The sequence below is a fragment of the Phragmites australis genome, chromosome 13, assembly GCF_958298935.1.
Source record: "Phragmites australis chromosome 13, lpPhrAust1.1, whole genome shotgun sequence".
NCBI lineage: Eukaryota > Viridiplantae > Streptophyta > Magnoliopsida > Poales > Poaceae > Phragmites > Phragmites australis.
The window spans coordinates 17,442,377-17,458,770 of NC_084933.1; the positions used below are offsets into that span (position 1 = coordinate 17,442,377).

Below are 16,394 nucleotides of genomic sequence, written 5' to 3' on the forward strand. Positions count from 1 at the left end.
CAATGCTTCATAAAAATAGAGATGTCACACATTTGTCTGGTAGTTCATGTGTGATCCTTTTCACGTCACTCTTTTGAAAGCAGGCGCATCTTTTTTTTCCCAAACAGTGCCCATCCAGTGATGATGAAGCATGTACATGCCCCTAGCGCCGTATACAAACCATAAGACTACCCTAACTATATTCCCTTCATTTCATTCCCTTTTCCGATTCCTTTTCATGTTCCCATTCTCTTTATTTACTTTCATCTCCAACAGCTTCCCTTCGAGAGGAATCGTGAAGGAAACGGAGAGAGAATCCTATCCTAAAGGGAATGACCTGAGAATCCCGTCGTTAAGAGAATCGTGAAGAAAAACCGTTGGAGTGCTGAAAAAAACGAAAATTTCTTCACAACAGAAATCTCCCGTACTAAAGGAACCCGTTGGGTTCAGTCTAACGGCAAAGGCTAGCCACTGCATATGAACCGTCCGTACATTTATCTGAAGGCCCAACACGAAATACTGAATACTTTTTTCCTTTTCTCCAGGGGCTCCTCGGAGAATTTATTATTTATGCTGAAGTCCCAACACAAAATACTGAATTTTTTTTTCCTTTTCTCCGGGGGCTCCTCGGAGAATTTATTATTTATGCTGAAGGACTTGGTCTAAATTTCCTTGTGAACGACCGGAGGAGAAGGAAAGAAGGGCAGCGGAAAGATCATGAAAGCTGCCATACATTCTATGGTTGAGAAATAATTTGAGGGCTGCTTTTGACCGTGACATGGGTCGATGGTGCATTAGTTTATACGGATAAAATACATCTGATTAAGACATGCCACGCAGTGGCGGAGCCAGGATGGCCCATGGACAGGTGCTGGCCCAATAGGCAGGTGCTGAGCTAATAAAAATTTAACTGAATTCTAGTCTTTTGGGCTTACTATTACACATATTTATCTTTAGTTCACTGGGCTAGGCCCGTGCTGTAGCACCCACAGCACGGGCCCTGGCTCCGCCCCTGATGCCACGGAGTGAAAATAACACGAACCAATGCGGATAATTCGGTTTTGTCGTGTACGTTTAAGTATGTTATTTTTTCCGATTGCAAGATCTCGTACATGCACGCACATCACTATATTTAATTTTACACACTTCATATACTTTAATCGTTTGAAAGTGGTGCTCCATATAGTTGATGACAATTTCAATATATCGGCTAGGCTAACAATGAGGTTTGTGGTTTAGGGAGATTATCTGTGAGATTTACTTTGTTTCCAAGCTCATATGAGCTCCTAAGGAGGTAGGCAAATCTGACGAGACAGCCAGGGCAGCAAGAACGTTCAAAGACATGCAAGTTTATACATGTTAACATATCATATTATAACAATAAAGTTTGTAGTTATATCATATCAAATAGTAACATATACTACTTAACAATTTCTTGATGGTGCCTGCATCGCCGATCGTTCCAACCTTCGAGGTTGGGCTTTGCATTTAAGAAAAGCTGTTTGCTTTTCTTTTCCTGATGCCGAGAAAGCTGTGCCTGTGCATTCCCCGTCATAAATAGGGGGTCCCGCGGCGGCGGCGGCGGCCGCAGAAGATCCCAGCCGGCGACGTCGAGATCCAGGAAGATTCCTGCAGCCCACCAGGACGAAAGGGCCATGCATGACCCCGAAAAGAGAGCCGCCACCCACCAACCGCCACCTGGCACCTCCTCCACAAGTTCCTACCACGCAAGATCTCTCTGACAGGGCGGCCCCTTATACTGCCGGCCCCACCTGTCATGTGTGGGTAATTTGAATTATGTATTCTTTGCAAGAGTAGAAGCAATTGGGAAGGAGGAAAAGGAGAAAAACGACCGTAGATATCGTCCAAAAAGTCAGCAGCGGGATAGTCGGAAACAGACATCATCAGCAGGGAAATGATTTTCTGCTTTGGTCCTCAACATATCGAGGAAATGCATTTTGATCCAGGGATTTGGTTCGAAGTTTTGGTAACCATATTTGGGTGAATTCTCTCACGATCAAGGTCGATTTGCAGAGCAGGCACAAACTCACGATGAAAAGTAGGTTTGGATAAAGAATAATAAATTCAGATAATCGACATTAAATTTGCAGGGCAGGCATAAACACGATAAAAAGTAGGTTTGGATAAGAACAATAAATTCAGATAATCGACAATAACTTCTTGAAAGCTATGGGATGACTAGAACTATACATCGCTGACGACCTGGAAAGTTTGAAATTGAAAGCAACCGACAGAGAGGAAGAAGAAAAGTAAAATAGCCATTGTAGTTCCCAATGGAGTACAAACAGAAGTCCATGAACTTCAATTTCATTTTGATTTGAATGCATTCATGGTGCAGTTCTTATCTACAATATATGTCCACATATTCTGCAGATTAGCATCTGTAGCACAAAAAATGGCAGGTTGCACCTACGCTTCCCATGAAGCTTGTTGGTTTACAAATTTCCTTGGGACAAAAATCATGTCATTCGATGCTTAAAAGATTTATCCCAAAAGATGATGGTTATACGTTTCATACTTTTTTCCTCGGCTACTGTGGAGCCAACACATCTCCACATCTCTTTGCGTTGAAATACTACGCTTCTAACCACCCTGACATTTATTGAGCATCCACCAGGCTTTTTCCTAAACTTTGCTAATTATTGCACCCGCTACTAGGCCCACACCTTGCCATACAACATCAAATAATAGCGCTAAAATAGCCATCGTGGCTGTTTTGGCACCAAATAAGATATCTCATATAACTTATAGATCTAAGCAGAAAACAATACAAACCTGGGAAAAAGTTGATCAACTGAAGCATAGCCAAATTTTCCCTTTTTCCAAAAAAGTGATCTTGCAAATGCCAAAGTGACGCCCAGCAGGGGCATCCACATCATTTTCCCCTTTCCGGTGGTACACCTGTAACTCTCCCACCGTATAAATCCCGCCCGGCTCCCAGCCAAACTTGCAAATTCCAATCCGGCCCCTGGCGTCGCCTCCTCCGCCTCCAATTGTCTCCTCCCGCCTCCCTTCCCCTCCCCGCGAGGCCGTCCCCCACCCCGCCTCAGCCACGCAAACCCTAGCGCGGAGCCCCCTCCTACAAGCTCCCCGGAGGCCAGGATGGCGGCGACGTCGGCGCCGGCAGCGAGCGCCGATGCCAACGGCTACCCGGCGGCGCGGGTGGGGGCGCCGACCAACCCAATGGCGACGGCGCTGCTCACCGATCAGTACCAGTTCTCCATGGCCTACGCGTACTGGAAGGCTGGCAAGCACGCCGACCGAGCCGTGTGAGCGCCCTCTCCCCTCCTCTCTCTCTCCTGTCCCGCTTTGCTTGTGGTGTGCTTGGTTTGGCCGTAACGATTGGATTGGATCGGAGAAGTGGTGATCTGGCGCGAGGGTGGTTGGGTGCTCGATTTGTGCCGGGTTAGGTTCTGGGGGCTGAGCATGCGACGTGAAACTTTTAGGGGATGTTTGGGCCGCGTCGTTCGTGCGATTTTCCTGTTGTTGTTGCGAATGCGATGCTCTGTGTTTTGGTTCTAATCCATGTGTTAGTTTTTTTCTAGTAGAATTAATTGTTTAGTGCTGTCTAAAACTTTTCACAAATTTTCTCCACTCTAGGTTAAAATGGCATAATTTTTTATTTTATTTTTGCATAGATAATTGATATTGATTGTCAGAGTATTTTGTTTTCGAGTTGGTGCTCTTGTTTTGCTTTGCGAGCCTCGGTGTGTATTCTTATTTTCTTCCTTGGCAAGGGCGAAATTTTCAGCATCTCTGTAGCTCAACTCCTCTTTCTCTTTTTATGTCGTTAGCTTTCTATGGTCCTATGGTTCATGTATGTTAATCGGTGGTATTCTTCTAATACGATGTTATTCATGACAAAAAAAGAGTTCTTGTATACAAACGTCTTGTTATGTGTTGAAGTTGGGGAACTTTTGCTTTGTGTAGATAGTGTATTTCCTAAATGCCGACGTAATTTATTGATGGCCCAGAGGAGACAAATGATGGGGACATCTGAATGATGCCAAATAGACCTATGACTATGAGCTTTGCTACTTGAGTGAACAAATGACACTACCGGATGGTTCTTGGATTTCACGTTTGATTGCTTTGGCCGTTCAAGGTTTGGAATGTGTACTACTGCATACATATGCAAGAAAACAATGTTTCCTTGAAAAATATACATTCTAGGGGGTGGATGTGTCTGTCTTTTTGGTGATACGTCTTTTAGCTTCAGAAAATGGGAAGGTTCAAGGGAAAAAAAAACATTATATTTTTGTCAATGAGGAATATTCTGGGAGGTACATTGAGATTTTCAGTTTACTTTTGAAATTGCACTTGGCGTTTTTGTATATTGCTCTGTACTACATCACAATGCAAAACTTTGGACCTATTAAGTACAAGACATATTGATTAAAATTGAGCTAAACGAGGAGTCTTTGAATGAAGCCATTTTCTCTATGTCTGTATTGAGTGTAATCATGGTTCTGAATTAGGGCGTAAGATATCACTTATCCTTGATTAATGGCCATATGCGCCTCTGCCTCATTATGTTTAATCTGAATGAGATAGACTTGCTTTTATACATAGTATGTTCATTCACAATTTTGGATAATTTGTCGGCTTCTGAAGATGCAACGCTTTTCTCTTTTTAACAGCTCCGTAGAACTCATTATAGATGTATTTCCATGTGCCTCCAAAACAACACCTTTCTCAGATTGCTTCTTTTATTTTATTTTGATGCGAACTTGCAAATGTTAGGTTCATGCTATGCTGTGACATAATCCAGAACCCAACCCAAGCCCAAGGAATTAAAGTAGGCCACATAGGGGAATATATTTCCCTAGATTCTCCTTTTCTTGGACGATTCCTCCTTTGTTATCTCAATAATACTATTGTACGCATTTCTATCATGCAGTTTTGTACAAGATTCTACACCACAGAAATTGTTTATTGCATGTTGTTTGTACTATATTGTTTCTCTAGTCAAGTGTGAACAACAAAGAATAAAAAGGAAAGAAGAGCACACAATAATGATTAGCATCATAACATGAAGCTCTTTACTTGTGGAAATAAAAACAATAAAAAGTATTGATCACTGCAGTTGCCAGGGCTTGGGTTCTTGTTGTTACCACTTACCAGCATATGGCAGCCATAAGTGGAAAGATAGTGGCATAAGGATCATAATGGATTTGAGGATTTCCGGTGTGCCCCTTTTAGGTCTGGTATGTCTTGGGAATTAACATGCTGGGTACACGGGGCTTGGACTTGGGAGTTGGAGCTTATGGTCATTGATTTCAATCTGCCTTAAAATTTGCAAAATCATTCTTCTAGAACTAACCGGTAGTGATAGAAGAAGTATAATCTGTAACTATTGTTTCCTTGCAACTCAAGGAGTCTCCTTTTGGCGCAGCATAGAAGCAATTCTTGTTAAGTACTTGTACTTGGAAAAGGATTTAGGGAAAACCATAACTCTGTTGGAATATCTGTAAACCTTTTTGTGTCCGTGGCACTGATGCTTAGTAGCAATTTGTACTCAAATGTGGTCCTACATGGTGCATTTTTAGAGTATGTACAATAACAAAAACACTTCTTATGCCCACTTCCTCTTGGAAGTGCCACTTCTCATGAACCTTTTTCAGTAAATCTAGTTCCCCGTGTCTTTTGATTTGATTTTAGTAAATGCAGAGCTATGAATGGGAGTGTATTACAGCTAACAGCTCTGAGCCTCCGACATTATCCACCTCGTGCTGATTTCATTCCCTTTTCCTTTCACAGGTTTGACCTGTACTTTAGGAAAAATCCATTTGGTGGAGAATTCACTGTTTTTGCTGGCCTTGAAGAATGCATCAAGTTTATTGCAAATTTTAAGTTCACAGAGCATGATATTTCTTTCCTGCAATCAGTCATGCCAATGTGTGAGGTATCTTCTGAGCCATAAATACAACAGTCTTTATTTCCTCCCATGATTTCAGTGAATAGCTCTTACATATGCTGCTAGGATTGGTAGCGGTACAACTTTTTGTTTCCCAGATGTATAGATAGATGATTGACTCAGGCGAAAAAATGGCAACTTCAAATGGGGGATGGAAGGATACAAGGAGTAAATTAAGACTGCATGCGATCTTCCTTGGATACTTTTTTTTCACCCTCCTTCTGTGAAAACTTCCTCATTTGGTTGTTTGCTGTATTTTTAGAATACACAGGGGAACTGCATATCTTTATATTAATCCTTTGGTTGTTTGCGAGTTCGTTTAGTTTAGTTTCCAACATGTATAGATAGGCTGAAAAAATGGCAACTTCAAATGGTGGAAGGAAGAAATAGATTAAGACTGCACCCAGTGATGCAGTCCTCCTTGGATACTTTTTCTTCACCAAACTTCTAATAAAATTTCCTCATTTGGTTGTTTGCACTGATCAATGCTCATTTTACTGATGTGATCTACGATTTCTAGGGTGGGTTCTTTGATTATCTCAGGGAAATTGACTGCTCTGATGTGGAGGTGTACGCCATTCCTGAGGGCTCAGTAGTTTTTCCAAAAGTACCCTTGATGAGAGTTGAGGGTCCAGTTGCTGTAAGTACAAAGCCCTCACTAGTTGTTGTGCTAATACATGTTGGTCAAAACTTTTTGAGCATTTATTAAAATCTTGAATTGTTTCTATGGTAACTGACCCTTATTATAACATCACCAGGTGGTTCAACTGCTTGAAACTCCATTTGTAAATTTCATTAATTATGCCTCTTTAGTGACTACCAATGCTGCGCGGCACCGTCATGTCGCTGGAAAGTCAAAGGTTCTATTGGAATTTGGTTTAAGACGAGCACAGGTGTCTTCAACTATCCCTTTTCACCTGTCATTATAACTTTTTTGGGAAAAACAAATAGCAATTTTTGTACAGTTTAGTATTTCTGTGTGTTAACTATAACTGTGGCTTTTTTTTGGCAGGGACCTGATGGTGCAATAAGTGCCTCAAAGTATTGTTTTATGGGAGGTTTTGATGCAACCAGGTCTGTTCACTTTCAAATTTTGTCTGTTAAATATCCAAAACATTTGTGGTCATTTCTCTTTGCAATATTGCTTGTACAAACCAATATTTTGAATCATATTTTCATTGCTTAGTCTTCTTTTTATTCTTACAAAAAGTGGTTATTTTCTGCCCAAAGGTATCAATGTTTTCACCATCTGTTTAATTTCTTCTCTTCTTGTTTTTGCAGTAATGTCTTGGCTGGAAATCTCTTTGGCATACCACTTCGTGGAACACATTCTCATGCTTTTGTTAGTTCGTATATGGTCAGTAATCTTTCCTTCTTGTTATCACCCTCTGTTCATACTGTAGCTGCATTGGTCAATCAAATTCTTTTATCTTCACTACATTGGTTGCTGAGCCCCACTGTTATTTCAGGATTCGAGTTGAGTATTGTGTTCTCTCTGTTAGGAAAGTAGCACTGAGATTTTGAAATCCTGGTGAATCATCTAGTCTGTTGTGTGATGGATGTTCAATGTTTGTGTATGGATGATCAATCTCTGTTTCGCTGAATAACTAACATTTTCATGCTTTTTTCTTGCCAGGACAGTATTTTGTTTCCTGTTCCTTTCTAGTATCTGATCTGAAACATATGGATGATCATTCTTTGAACGTAGCAACTCTTTCCTTGTGTCATCTATGTACTTGACCTGTCCCTTGCATTTACATCTACATAAAATCGTTCTTTGATACCTTTGATATTTTGGAACATCCATTTGTTGTCAACTTGTTATTTGGTTGTTGCCTGAGTTAGTGATCCTTATAATTTAACCCTTCCAGAGCCTTGATGAGATCCCAGACAAGGCCCTCAGGAGTAAAGATGGTTCAAGAGTCTGCAAGGATTTTGTTAGTTTGGCGAAAGAGTGGCTTCAAAAGATTCAGGTATAATTGCAGAACCTTGTTGCATTGCTTTTATTTGTCACAGTATTCTTATGTTACTTTCTTGGTTGATTTCAGGCAGTAGATTCATTATGTGGCGTGTTTGGTGAGACAAATCAAAGTGAGCTGGCAGCATTTTCATCATATGCATTGGCTTTTCCAACCAACTTTCTTGCCCTTGTGGACACATATGACGTGAGTAGTTAGTTTGTTGGAACGTGCAGCTTTTTCTTGTGCTGTTTTTACTGTTATTCATGTCTGAATGAGTAGGTCTGAAACTCTTTTTTGAAGCGGACAGCAGGTCTAAACCTCACATGTAATACTCTGTCAGTGCTGACTTAACAAAACTTTTGCGTTTGTCTTTCCAATTGCTCCTCCTTTTTCAATGTTGATATTACAAAATCATTATCTTTTCTTTCACTGTTGAGCTTGTTGTTACTTGGATTTTGAAAATTGAAGTGCATTCAACTTTCAGCATAGACATGTTTAGATTTTATTGCTGTTATTTTGGCTTGATAGAGTATAATGATTGGTGTATATCCTGATTCCTGAACAAAATGTGTTATCACCGTTAAATTAAAGGCCATTGACCCGGCACTTGTGCAGGAGGCATAATTGATTCTTAACCGATGCATGTATACATTTAGCTTATGCTTTGTTTCATATAACAATTAATCGTGCATAATTGACATGCTCTCCCTCTCTTCCATTATATGACACTCTTCACTCATGGGGTGTAGATATCAACTTATTTATGCTGCACCTGTTTTCCAGCAATATCTGGGGCATAATTGTGCTATCTTTACCTTTCAGGTTATGCGAAGTGGAATTCCAAACTTCTGTGCAGTGGCTCTAGCACTCCATGAGTTGGGGTATGTCAAAACCTTGGGAAATCATTACTTCTGCATTGGACTACAGACCTATTAGATAAAGCTAAAATTTTCATGGAAGCCTTATGTGCTAGAATATCAGAAAAAGTTTTTTTCAAGAGAAAAAATAAACTAAACTTTATCAGAAAAGTCACCCCAATAGCATCGAATTTTGGATGGTCTCAGCTTACGGCCACTTTGCAGTAATAAACTAAAACTCTCTCAAACATATTCCTAGTCATACTGGTGTATCACTTGCAACAGAAAATACTTGTTCGGTACCATTGCAAGGATGCCTAAATTGGAAAATACCGTTGCATGTAAGGTTGACAAATGGGGCCCTGGGTTCGCATGTCATTGATACACTAGTGGTATTTTCCAACTCGAGTTATGTTTACAATGGTATAGCTTTGCAAATCTGACGATTACAACTATTGTTGTACCTAATTGTTTTAGTTTTTTACATGTCAATGTAAGTGAAATAACAAATTACTGGAGCTTGTGCCCTTTGTTTCAAAAGTTTTCAAAATTCATTTTTCATAAAGATATCTTCTTTTCTAGGTACGAGGCATCTGGTATTAGATTAGATTCTGGTGATCTGGCATATTTGTCTATTGAAGCTCGAAAAGTGTTTCGCTTAATAGAAAAGGAGTTTAATATACCATATTTTGGGAAGACAATCATTACTGCTAGCAATGATCTGAATGAGGAAACAATTGATGCCCTCAACAAACAGGTAATAAAGTTATCTTGTAACTGAGTTTGCAATTCATCTAGATTTTGTCATATTTTTTTATGGCAGTACTTGTGGTGCCTATGTTGTTTGATGCATGCTAGTGATAATTTAGACTTCAGAATTTATCTTTATTCTAAATCCTTCCGATTGCAGATTCAATTAAAAATTTCATTTTCTTTGCAGGGTCATGAGGTTGATGCCTTTGGAATTGGAACATATCTTGTAACATGCTATTCCCAGGCTGCACTTGGCTGTGTCTTTAAGCTAGTTGAGATAAATAGTAAACCTCGTATCAAACTTTCCGAGGACGTGGCAAAAGTATGAGTAATATTTAACGTTGAAAAAATTGCCTTTTGTTTTTTTTTCAATTTTCTTATGGTGTCATAATATGTGTCAGGTCTCCATTCCGTGCAAAAAACGGTGTTTCAGATTGTATGGGAAAGAAGGCTACCCACTGGTAGACATCATGATTCGTGAAAGTGAACCGTCACCTAAGGTAATGACACATCTCTGTTCTCTCTATTCACATGTGAGTTTTGGCCAGTGTTATCTAGACATGGACACGAGTGTCGGAATCCGACTCGAACTTGGATGTCCGGTTCGGCAAAGAAAATTTGGACACGCGAAATACAACTCGGAATCTGACACGGTTGTCGGAGTCTGACTCGGATTCGGGGTGTCCGATTCGGCAAATAAATTTGGACATGGGTGTCCAGGTAACACTGGTTTTGGCTTCGCCACAAGATTTTCTCAATTACCAAAGTACAGAATAGTATAATCTACCTTAGAATCGAATATAGCTGAGATATTACTTGAGTCATCACATGCTTTCTAGTGAGTCCTGGTAAAGCTCCCAGACGGCCTATTTTTTTTTTAAACGAGGTCCTATCTGTGTCATCCAACCCTGTTCTGCTGTCATATTTTGCATCTTTTCTTGACCTTTAATCTACAGTATCCTTCTATGCTTAAACTGAATTTCATAGTGTTAAAATGGTCCAGGCTGGAGAGCGAATCCTCTGTCGCCATCCATTCATTGAATCCAAGAGAGCATATGTTGTCCCACAGCATGTTGAGGAGCTTCTTCAGTGCTATTGGCCTGGGAGATCAGGTACGTTCTTGTAACGAGAATTTTGTTAGTAGTGGTCGTAGATAATTTGGAAACTATTAATTCAAAAGGACGTAACCCAGCATCAGATTATCTTTAAAAATCTGAAGGATCCTCCTTCTGCACCGTATTTTTAAGCCACGGAATCTCTAAGAAGAATGGAGCAGCGTGACAGACTGAAATCTTACATGAAGCAGTTAATCCTGCACATTTTCTAGTGCTCAGTCTTGATATTTTTCCTACACGTGATGATCAGCAAGAGCAACAACCTCTCGCATGTTGCTTCTGGATTTTCCTTAAACACACGGAACACCTTTAGCAAAAGTACATCATCAAACATTGAAATATAAAAAACTAATTCGGATCATAAAAGGAACGGTTTAGACTGTAGTGTCCTCTAACTCAGTTTAGTCATTTTCTTGTTATGCATTAATATGTAAAACTGTGTTTCCCTGCAGATAAACCTAGAGTAGAGCTACCCTCTTTGGAGCAGATCAGAAGCCGCTGCATGCAACGGCTTGAAAAATTGCGGCCAGACCACATCAGACGGCTAAACCCGACACCTTACAAGGTTTGTTACCTTCTTTCTTCACCTCGCTTTCTTATATGACCGTGTCATAACCCGTAACTCTTCACATTGATCAGGTGAGCGTGAGCGCAAAGCTGTATGATTTCATTCATTTCCTATGGCTGAACGAGGCACCGGTAGGTGAATTACAATAGATACTTGCAGAAGTTTGAGTCGTCTTGGAAGCATAGCAGCAATACATACAAAAGAAGGAAAAGAAATCTAGCGTTCTTTTGTACAACTTCGTCTCCCATCCTGTAGGATTTTGCTCCCCAGTGTTTATTTATACAAACCAGTTATCGGTATAGAGGCAGGTCAGGATACCTGATTTTATACATCCCTTGATTGGCGGGATACTATATATACGTCATTATGATGTAACATCATCTGGAGACTTGATGGGAAAAAGTCATCCCCAAAATATTGGCATCCTGCCGCGTTTGTTTGTCCCTCCCAGCGCACACATTTGCAGGTCATTACTTGATTGAAAAAGCCCAAGCAGCAATGTAAAGTTGGTGCAATGGCAAACTTCCAAGGCGGTGCTTGGGGGGATAAATTGCCGGTATCCTTTCTGGCTGTTCTTCGGTCTGCTTATGTCTGGACTGTCGCTAGGTGAGTCCAATCGATGCAGTCAACAGAGTGAGCAGAAATTGGTGATGTGCCAGCCAACTGCCTCTGCATTAACGCAGCACAGTGAACAAACTGGTTGGTATTTTTGCAAACATGGAACGGATTAGTTGCTTACTTTTGTTTGGCAGTCATGGTTGCTTGCTCAACTATGTGCAATTCTTGCCGAAAGAGTAACGTTGCAGTATGCCGATTATTGCTGCGAGTGCGGTATTTTTGCTAGATGTGCCGACTCCCTCCGAAAGCAGCGCATGATTCATGGATGGAGAACTTGCAGGGATGGAGGCCCGGTGCACTAAGATCAGACGTAGCACAGTTAAGGATCGAACCGAATTCTTACGACCTGTTTGGAACGCGGGAATTCAATTAAAAAAAACTTACACGATAGTACTCAATTCTCACGAACCTGCCATTTCCCGGAATTACCAGGGGAGCTATTTAACTATCTGAAGCTGCATTAGCGGAAAAAAAATTCATGGAAACATCTGCAGGTCGCAACGTTTAATCCGACGAATGTGATGTGATTATGTAAACGTAATCCTATCCCATTTGCAGATGGATTGTTGCCGAGGTTTGGTCCTGGCCTGTGAGGACGACGAGGATCACGTGGCTGAGGTGTTGCGGTTGGCAACCGAAACGACGGTGTTGTAGTGGCAGGCAGCAGCCTCCAACAATGTGGTACGGTATTGAGCTCAGTATTTGGACTAGTTCGTTTAGATTTTATCCAACCATATGGATTTATTTTCGTCTGGAAGAACTCCCCAGATTTTAGAGCATCATTTTCAGACAAAGTTGGACATTAATAGGATCAGGGCAACAAAAAAAGGAGCTTTCTAGTAGTTGTAATAGCTGGATAGTAATGAATAGCAACCAAAAAGATTTTACCATGATTCCATAAGACTTGTAAAATACAAATTTTGTAAACTGAAGAAAAGATTGATTATAGTCTTATTGATACTATCTTTGTCTTAGAAACTGTAGTAAAGTAGTTGAATATGAAACATCTTAAGCGAGAAACAGTGCTGGGCAATGTAGGCCGTACATAAGAATCTAATGTTATTCATTTATATATGTCAAGAACGAAGAGAGTATTAATACGGTTTTCCATATCATTTGTGATAAATTTAGAATATCACAAACTTACCAAGACGGTGCCTGATTCTTCTATCCTAAGTCACTGGTCCACAGTGGCAAGTAGGAACGGCCACATAGCAAGAGGACCAAGATTGAGGAATTACAATCGCTAAGTTAGTGTTTGGTTGTTTGAACAAAGTTGAACATGTACAGGTAGAGTGTTTGATTGTCTGTATATGGTGATACATATTTTTGTTTGGTTGGTTATATAGTATGGTACGAGCTCATACAAAATCATGTTTGGTTAAATGAATGTATGCTACTATGGTTACCTTCCCCGTATAGGGTAGCTTTACCTCCCTACCAAAGGTCTGCCCAAAATTGACAAATTGTGAGCCAAATCAAGCAAAGGTCTGTCAATTTATTAAAGGTTAACGGTTTCATTGGGGCCTAATACACAGTACGATCTGTGAAGCTCTCTTGGAACTGAACTGCTTGCAGCTGACACCTTTCCTCAAAATATTGCTGCCAAATTAGATTGGAATTGCACCATTCATCCAACCTTGATATGTAGAACTGCACACATTCATCCAACATTTCCTCAAAATCTTGCTGCCAACAACTGATTGAAGTGTTGTTTCAGCTTAGAACGATCCCTGAACTCATGTTTCTGCCTTCCAAACCATGTGGCACATAAGCATCAGAACTGAATTGCATGCAGCCGAAATGTTTCTCGAAATCTTGCTGCTAACAACTGACTGAAGTGTTGTGTTGTTTCAGCTTAGAACAATCACAGCAGAACATCACCTCACAATCACCTATTTGAGACAGTTCACCAAATCCACCATGAAATTGGATCTTACAATCAGGCAATATACATCATAACAGAGAAGTATAAAACTGACACCTCTGATAATTAACCACATCTGATAAAAGTTGTCGGTGATTAACATTTCAAGCTTAACATCAATATCTGCACATCCGTTACCACGCGGGTAGACTAACGCTCAAGCAACCAAAGCAACTCTGCTGAAATTGTACACTTGTGTGTTCATAGGCATGCACCAAACAGACCAAGCTTAGATTGCTAATTAATGTCTTCAGTCCTCACTGTAGCAAACCACTAGTCCACTAGTGACCTGAATTTATGACCATCTGGTGAAGAGACTAATCGAGGGAACTCAACTCCAAACCCCTAGTGAATAATCCAACACTATTGGCACATCAAGAACTGGGGACAGGATTAACATTTGGAGCTAGCTCTTGGTCTTGTTCACTTGAAAGGCCATGGAGATGATGTCGTCGTGGAGGCAGAAGTGGTCCCAGCAATGGCAGCTGTACACCCGCGGCCCCACCAATTCCGCCATCGGTGCCCCTCCCTTCCCATGCAACCAGTGGTGACGTTCATCGCACACTAGGGAGCTAAACGTGCGCTCCGAGGGTACATGGCCTAGGCGAACCCAACTTGCAAGTTCCAGGTCTCATCAATGGCGGTGGTCAAGACCTCGGCAACAGAGGTTGATAGGGTAGGGATCAGCTACCCGAGGTGGGGAGAGGCCGGCTTGACGATAATGGATGCGGGCCGGCTAGGTCGAGTGCTTTGGGGCGGGTGATGTCTCGGAACGGCGGTTAGAACTTAGAAGCGCAGAGGGAAAAGGGCGGTGGCGTGGCGAGCGGCGCTGTGCGCGTGGGGCACCAAGGCGGAAGGAAGGAGATGGTGGTGGGGATGAGAGTAGACCTGGGACTTGCGCCGGGCCGGGCCGGGCCGGCCCTGCCCTTTGGGCCGTACCAGATGGTATGAGAAGTTGTTCGGGCCATGCCGGGCTGGCACGACGAGCCTCCAACAGGCCTTAGGCATGGCACGAAGGCACGATGTAGCCGGACTGGCATGGACCTGGCACCGATCTTGACTGAGGGCCAGCGCGACCGACAGGACGAGCGCGGCGACACAAAGCGAATGCCTCCATGGCCGAGGCCCTACACGGTGGGTCGCCCCATGCCCAGGCCTCCGAGGCCCTCTGCAGCGCCGCCATGGCCTTACTCGGCTAAGCACCACGACACTGTGCCCTCGCAGCGGCACCGCTCGTCCGCGTTGGCGTCCTGCCTCGCAGCGGTCGCGTTCCTCCTGTTGTCCGCTGGCAGGGCTGACGCGGCGTTGTTCCTCCTCTTCCGCCCTCGCCCGCCGGGCATCGTAGTGGCTGTCGTGCGGCTGCCGTCCTTCGCCGCGGCCAACGGAACCGTGGCCTTCACCTTCGAGCAGACCACTGTCGTGCTCAAACTCAACCGCTCGCGGCGCGTCCAATGGTTATCCGGAAACCCCCCCCCCCCCCCCCACACACACACACACACACATGAGGATAAATATTTTTCTATGCGCGTTTGTTGCAGCGCTCGTCGTCCAAACATATCAGCGACTAGTATGAGCGCGGGTGGGCAGCGGTCGGGCTATTTTCGTGTTGGGTTGGTCAGGCACAATCCATTTTTCGTGTTAGGTTAGGTCATTCATCGTACCTTATATTAAGGTTCAGCACGACCTATAAATCCTGCTGGCCTATATGTGCTGCACGGCCTATAAATCGTGTTGGCCTTTTTGTGCTCGTGTTGTGCCGTGTTTGGGATGGGGCAGGCTGTCTTGCGTTTGGGCCAACCCAAAAAAGCACGGCCGAGTCCTAGCTATAGATGAGAGTGGTCACTTGTTTGCTAAACGCGCACCCTCGTCGGCTAGACTCTAGACCGTGTGAGATATATTGTTAATTAACTTTAGATATATTGTCAAAGGTCGATCAATTTTGAAAAATATAATTATTTTTTTCCTTCTTTCTCATCGATTTGCAATTGACAAAAAATAAAAATAAAATCTCCCTTGTCGTTGCATCCCAACCTCAAAATATCCTCTTGCATCTTAGGCTGTCGTCATTTTCCCCGTGCTACAGTGTAGAGAGGCGATTTTCCGAGATATCATTGTTTCAAAGCCAAATCGAGCCACTCCCCTTCCGTCTCCGGCTCGCCGGCGGTGTGGAATAGGGTGAAGGTCCCCTTCTAGCTTCATCAGTAAATTTATGTAGTACAATAGCTTCTTAGTTTTAGCTAGGTTTAGGTGTTGGATTTTGTCCATGGCGGTGCGGCATTTACGGTGTGCCTGGGATCGGCTTTGTGTCATCCTCGTGAAAGGGGTGCTGCTCCATCCTGAGCATCTCCATGCTTGGTGCGCTCTTGACCTTTTGGTTCGGTGATATGGTTGCACGTATGAGTATGTTTGTGTGATACAATGGGGTGGCATGTTCTTCTTCCCCTTTGTGTTTCGTTGTGTTTGGGTTGCTCGATTTTCATCTGTCATATGTGAAGTTATTTTTTAGGCCTCCATCTTCGTCGTGGTGCGGTGCATAGGTGGGGTGGCTGCAAGTAGTGCAGTGGTGTGGTGAGTGGATATGGTCTTCTTCATTATCGTCTTCGGGTGGTGCAATCAATCCATGGCCAGGTGATTTGCACAGGGTGCATCCTCGACTGATGGAAATTCATAGGCTCTTC

General features: G+C 42.5%; 2 protein-coding genes across 2 annotated transcripts; both read left to right on the plus strand.

Annotated features, from left to right (window-relative positions):
* Positions 1 to 2,945: 2,945 nt before the first annotated feature.
* LOC133888220 (nicotinate phosphoribosyltransferase 2-like) lies at positions 2,946 to 11,614 on the plus strand. The gene is made up of 15 exons (XM_062328378.1): positions 2,946 to 3,269; positions 5,761 to 5,905; positions 6,438 to 6,557; positions 6,676 to 6,810; positions 6,930 to 6,991; positions 7,199 to 7,274; positions 7,789 to 7,890; positions 7,966 to 8,082; positions 8,701 to 8,759; positions 9,318 to 9,492; positions 9,676 to 9,810; positions 9,890 to 9,988; positions 10,492 to 10,600; positions 11,056 to 11,168; positions 11,243 to 11,614. The coding sequence occupies exons 1-15, from the start codon at positions 3,103 to 3,105 to the stop codon at positions 11,318 to 11,320; spliced, it is 1,692 nt and encodes a 563-aa protein (XP_062184362.1). The 5' UTR covers positions 2,946 to 3,102; the 3' UTR covers positions 11,321 to 11,614.
* Positions 11,615 to 14,508: 2,894 nt separating this feature from the next.
* LOC133889471 (uncharacterized) lies at positions 14,509 to 15,192 on the plus strand (the record flags this gene model as incomplete). The annotated part of the gene is made up of 1 exon (XM_062329980.1): positions 14,509 to 15,192. A coding segment is annotated over exon 1 (510 nt), but the record flags the coding sequence as incomplete, so codon positions are not given.
* Between the last annotated feature and the right edge of the window lie 1,202 nt (positions 15,193 to 16,394).

Excerpts from the sequence above, each read along its gene's own strand:
- LOC133888220 (XM_062328378.1), top strand. The coding sequence starts at position 3,103 with ATGGCGGCGACGTCGGCGCCGGCAGCGAGCGCCGATGCCAACGGCTAC. Across the intron at positions 6,992-7,198 it reads GGAGGTTTTGATGCAACCAG|TAATGTCTTGGCTGGAAATC; the intron begins GTCTGTTCACTT and ends TTGTTTTTGCAG. Across the intron at positions 9,811-9,889 it reads TTTCCGAGGACGTGGCAAAA|GTCTCCATTCCGTGCAAAAA; the intron begins GTATGAGTAATA and ends AATATGTGTCAG.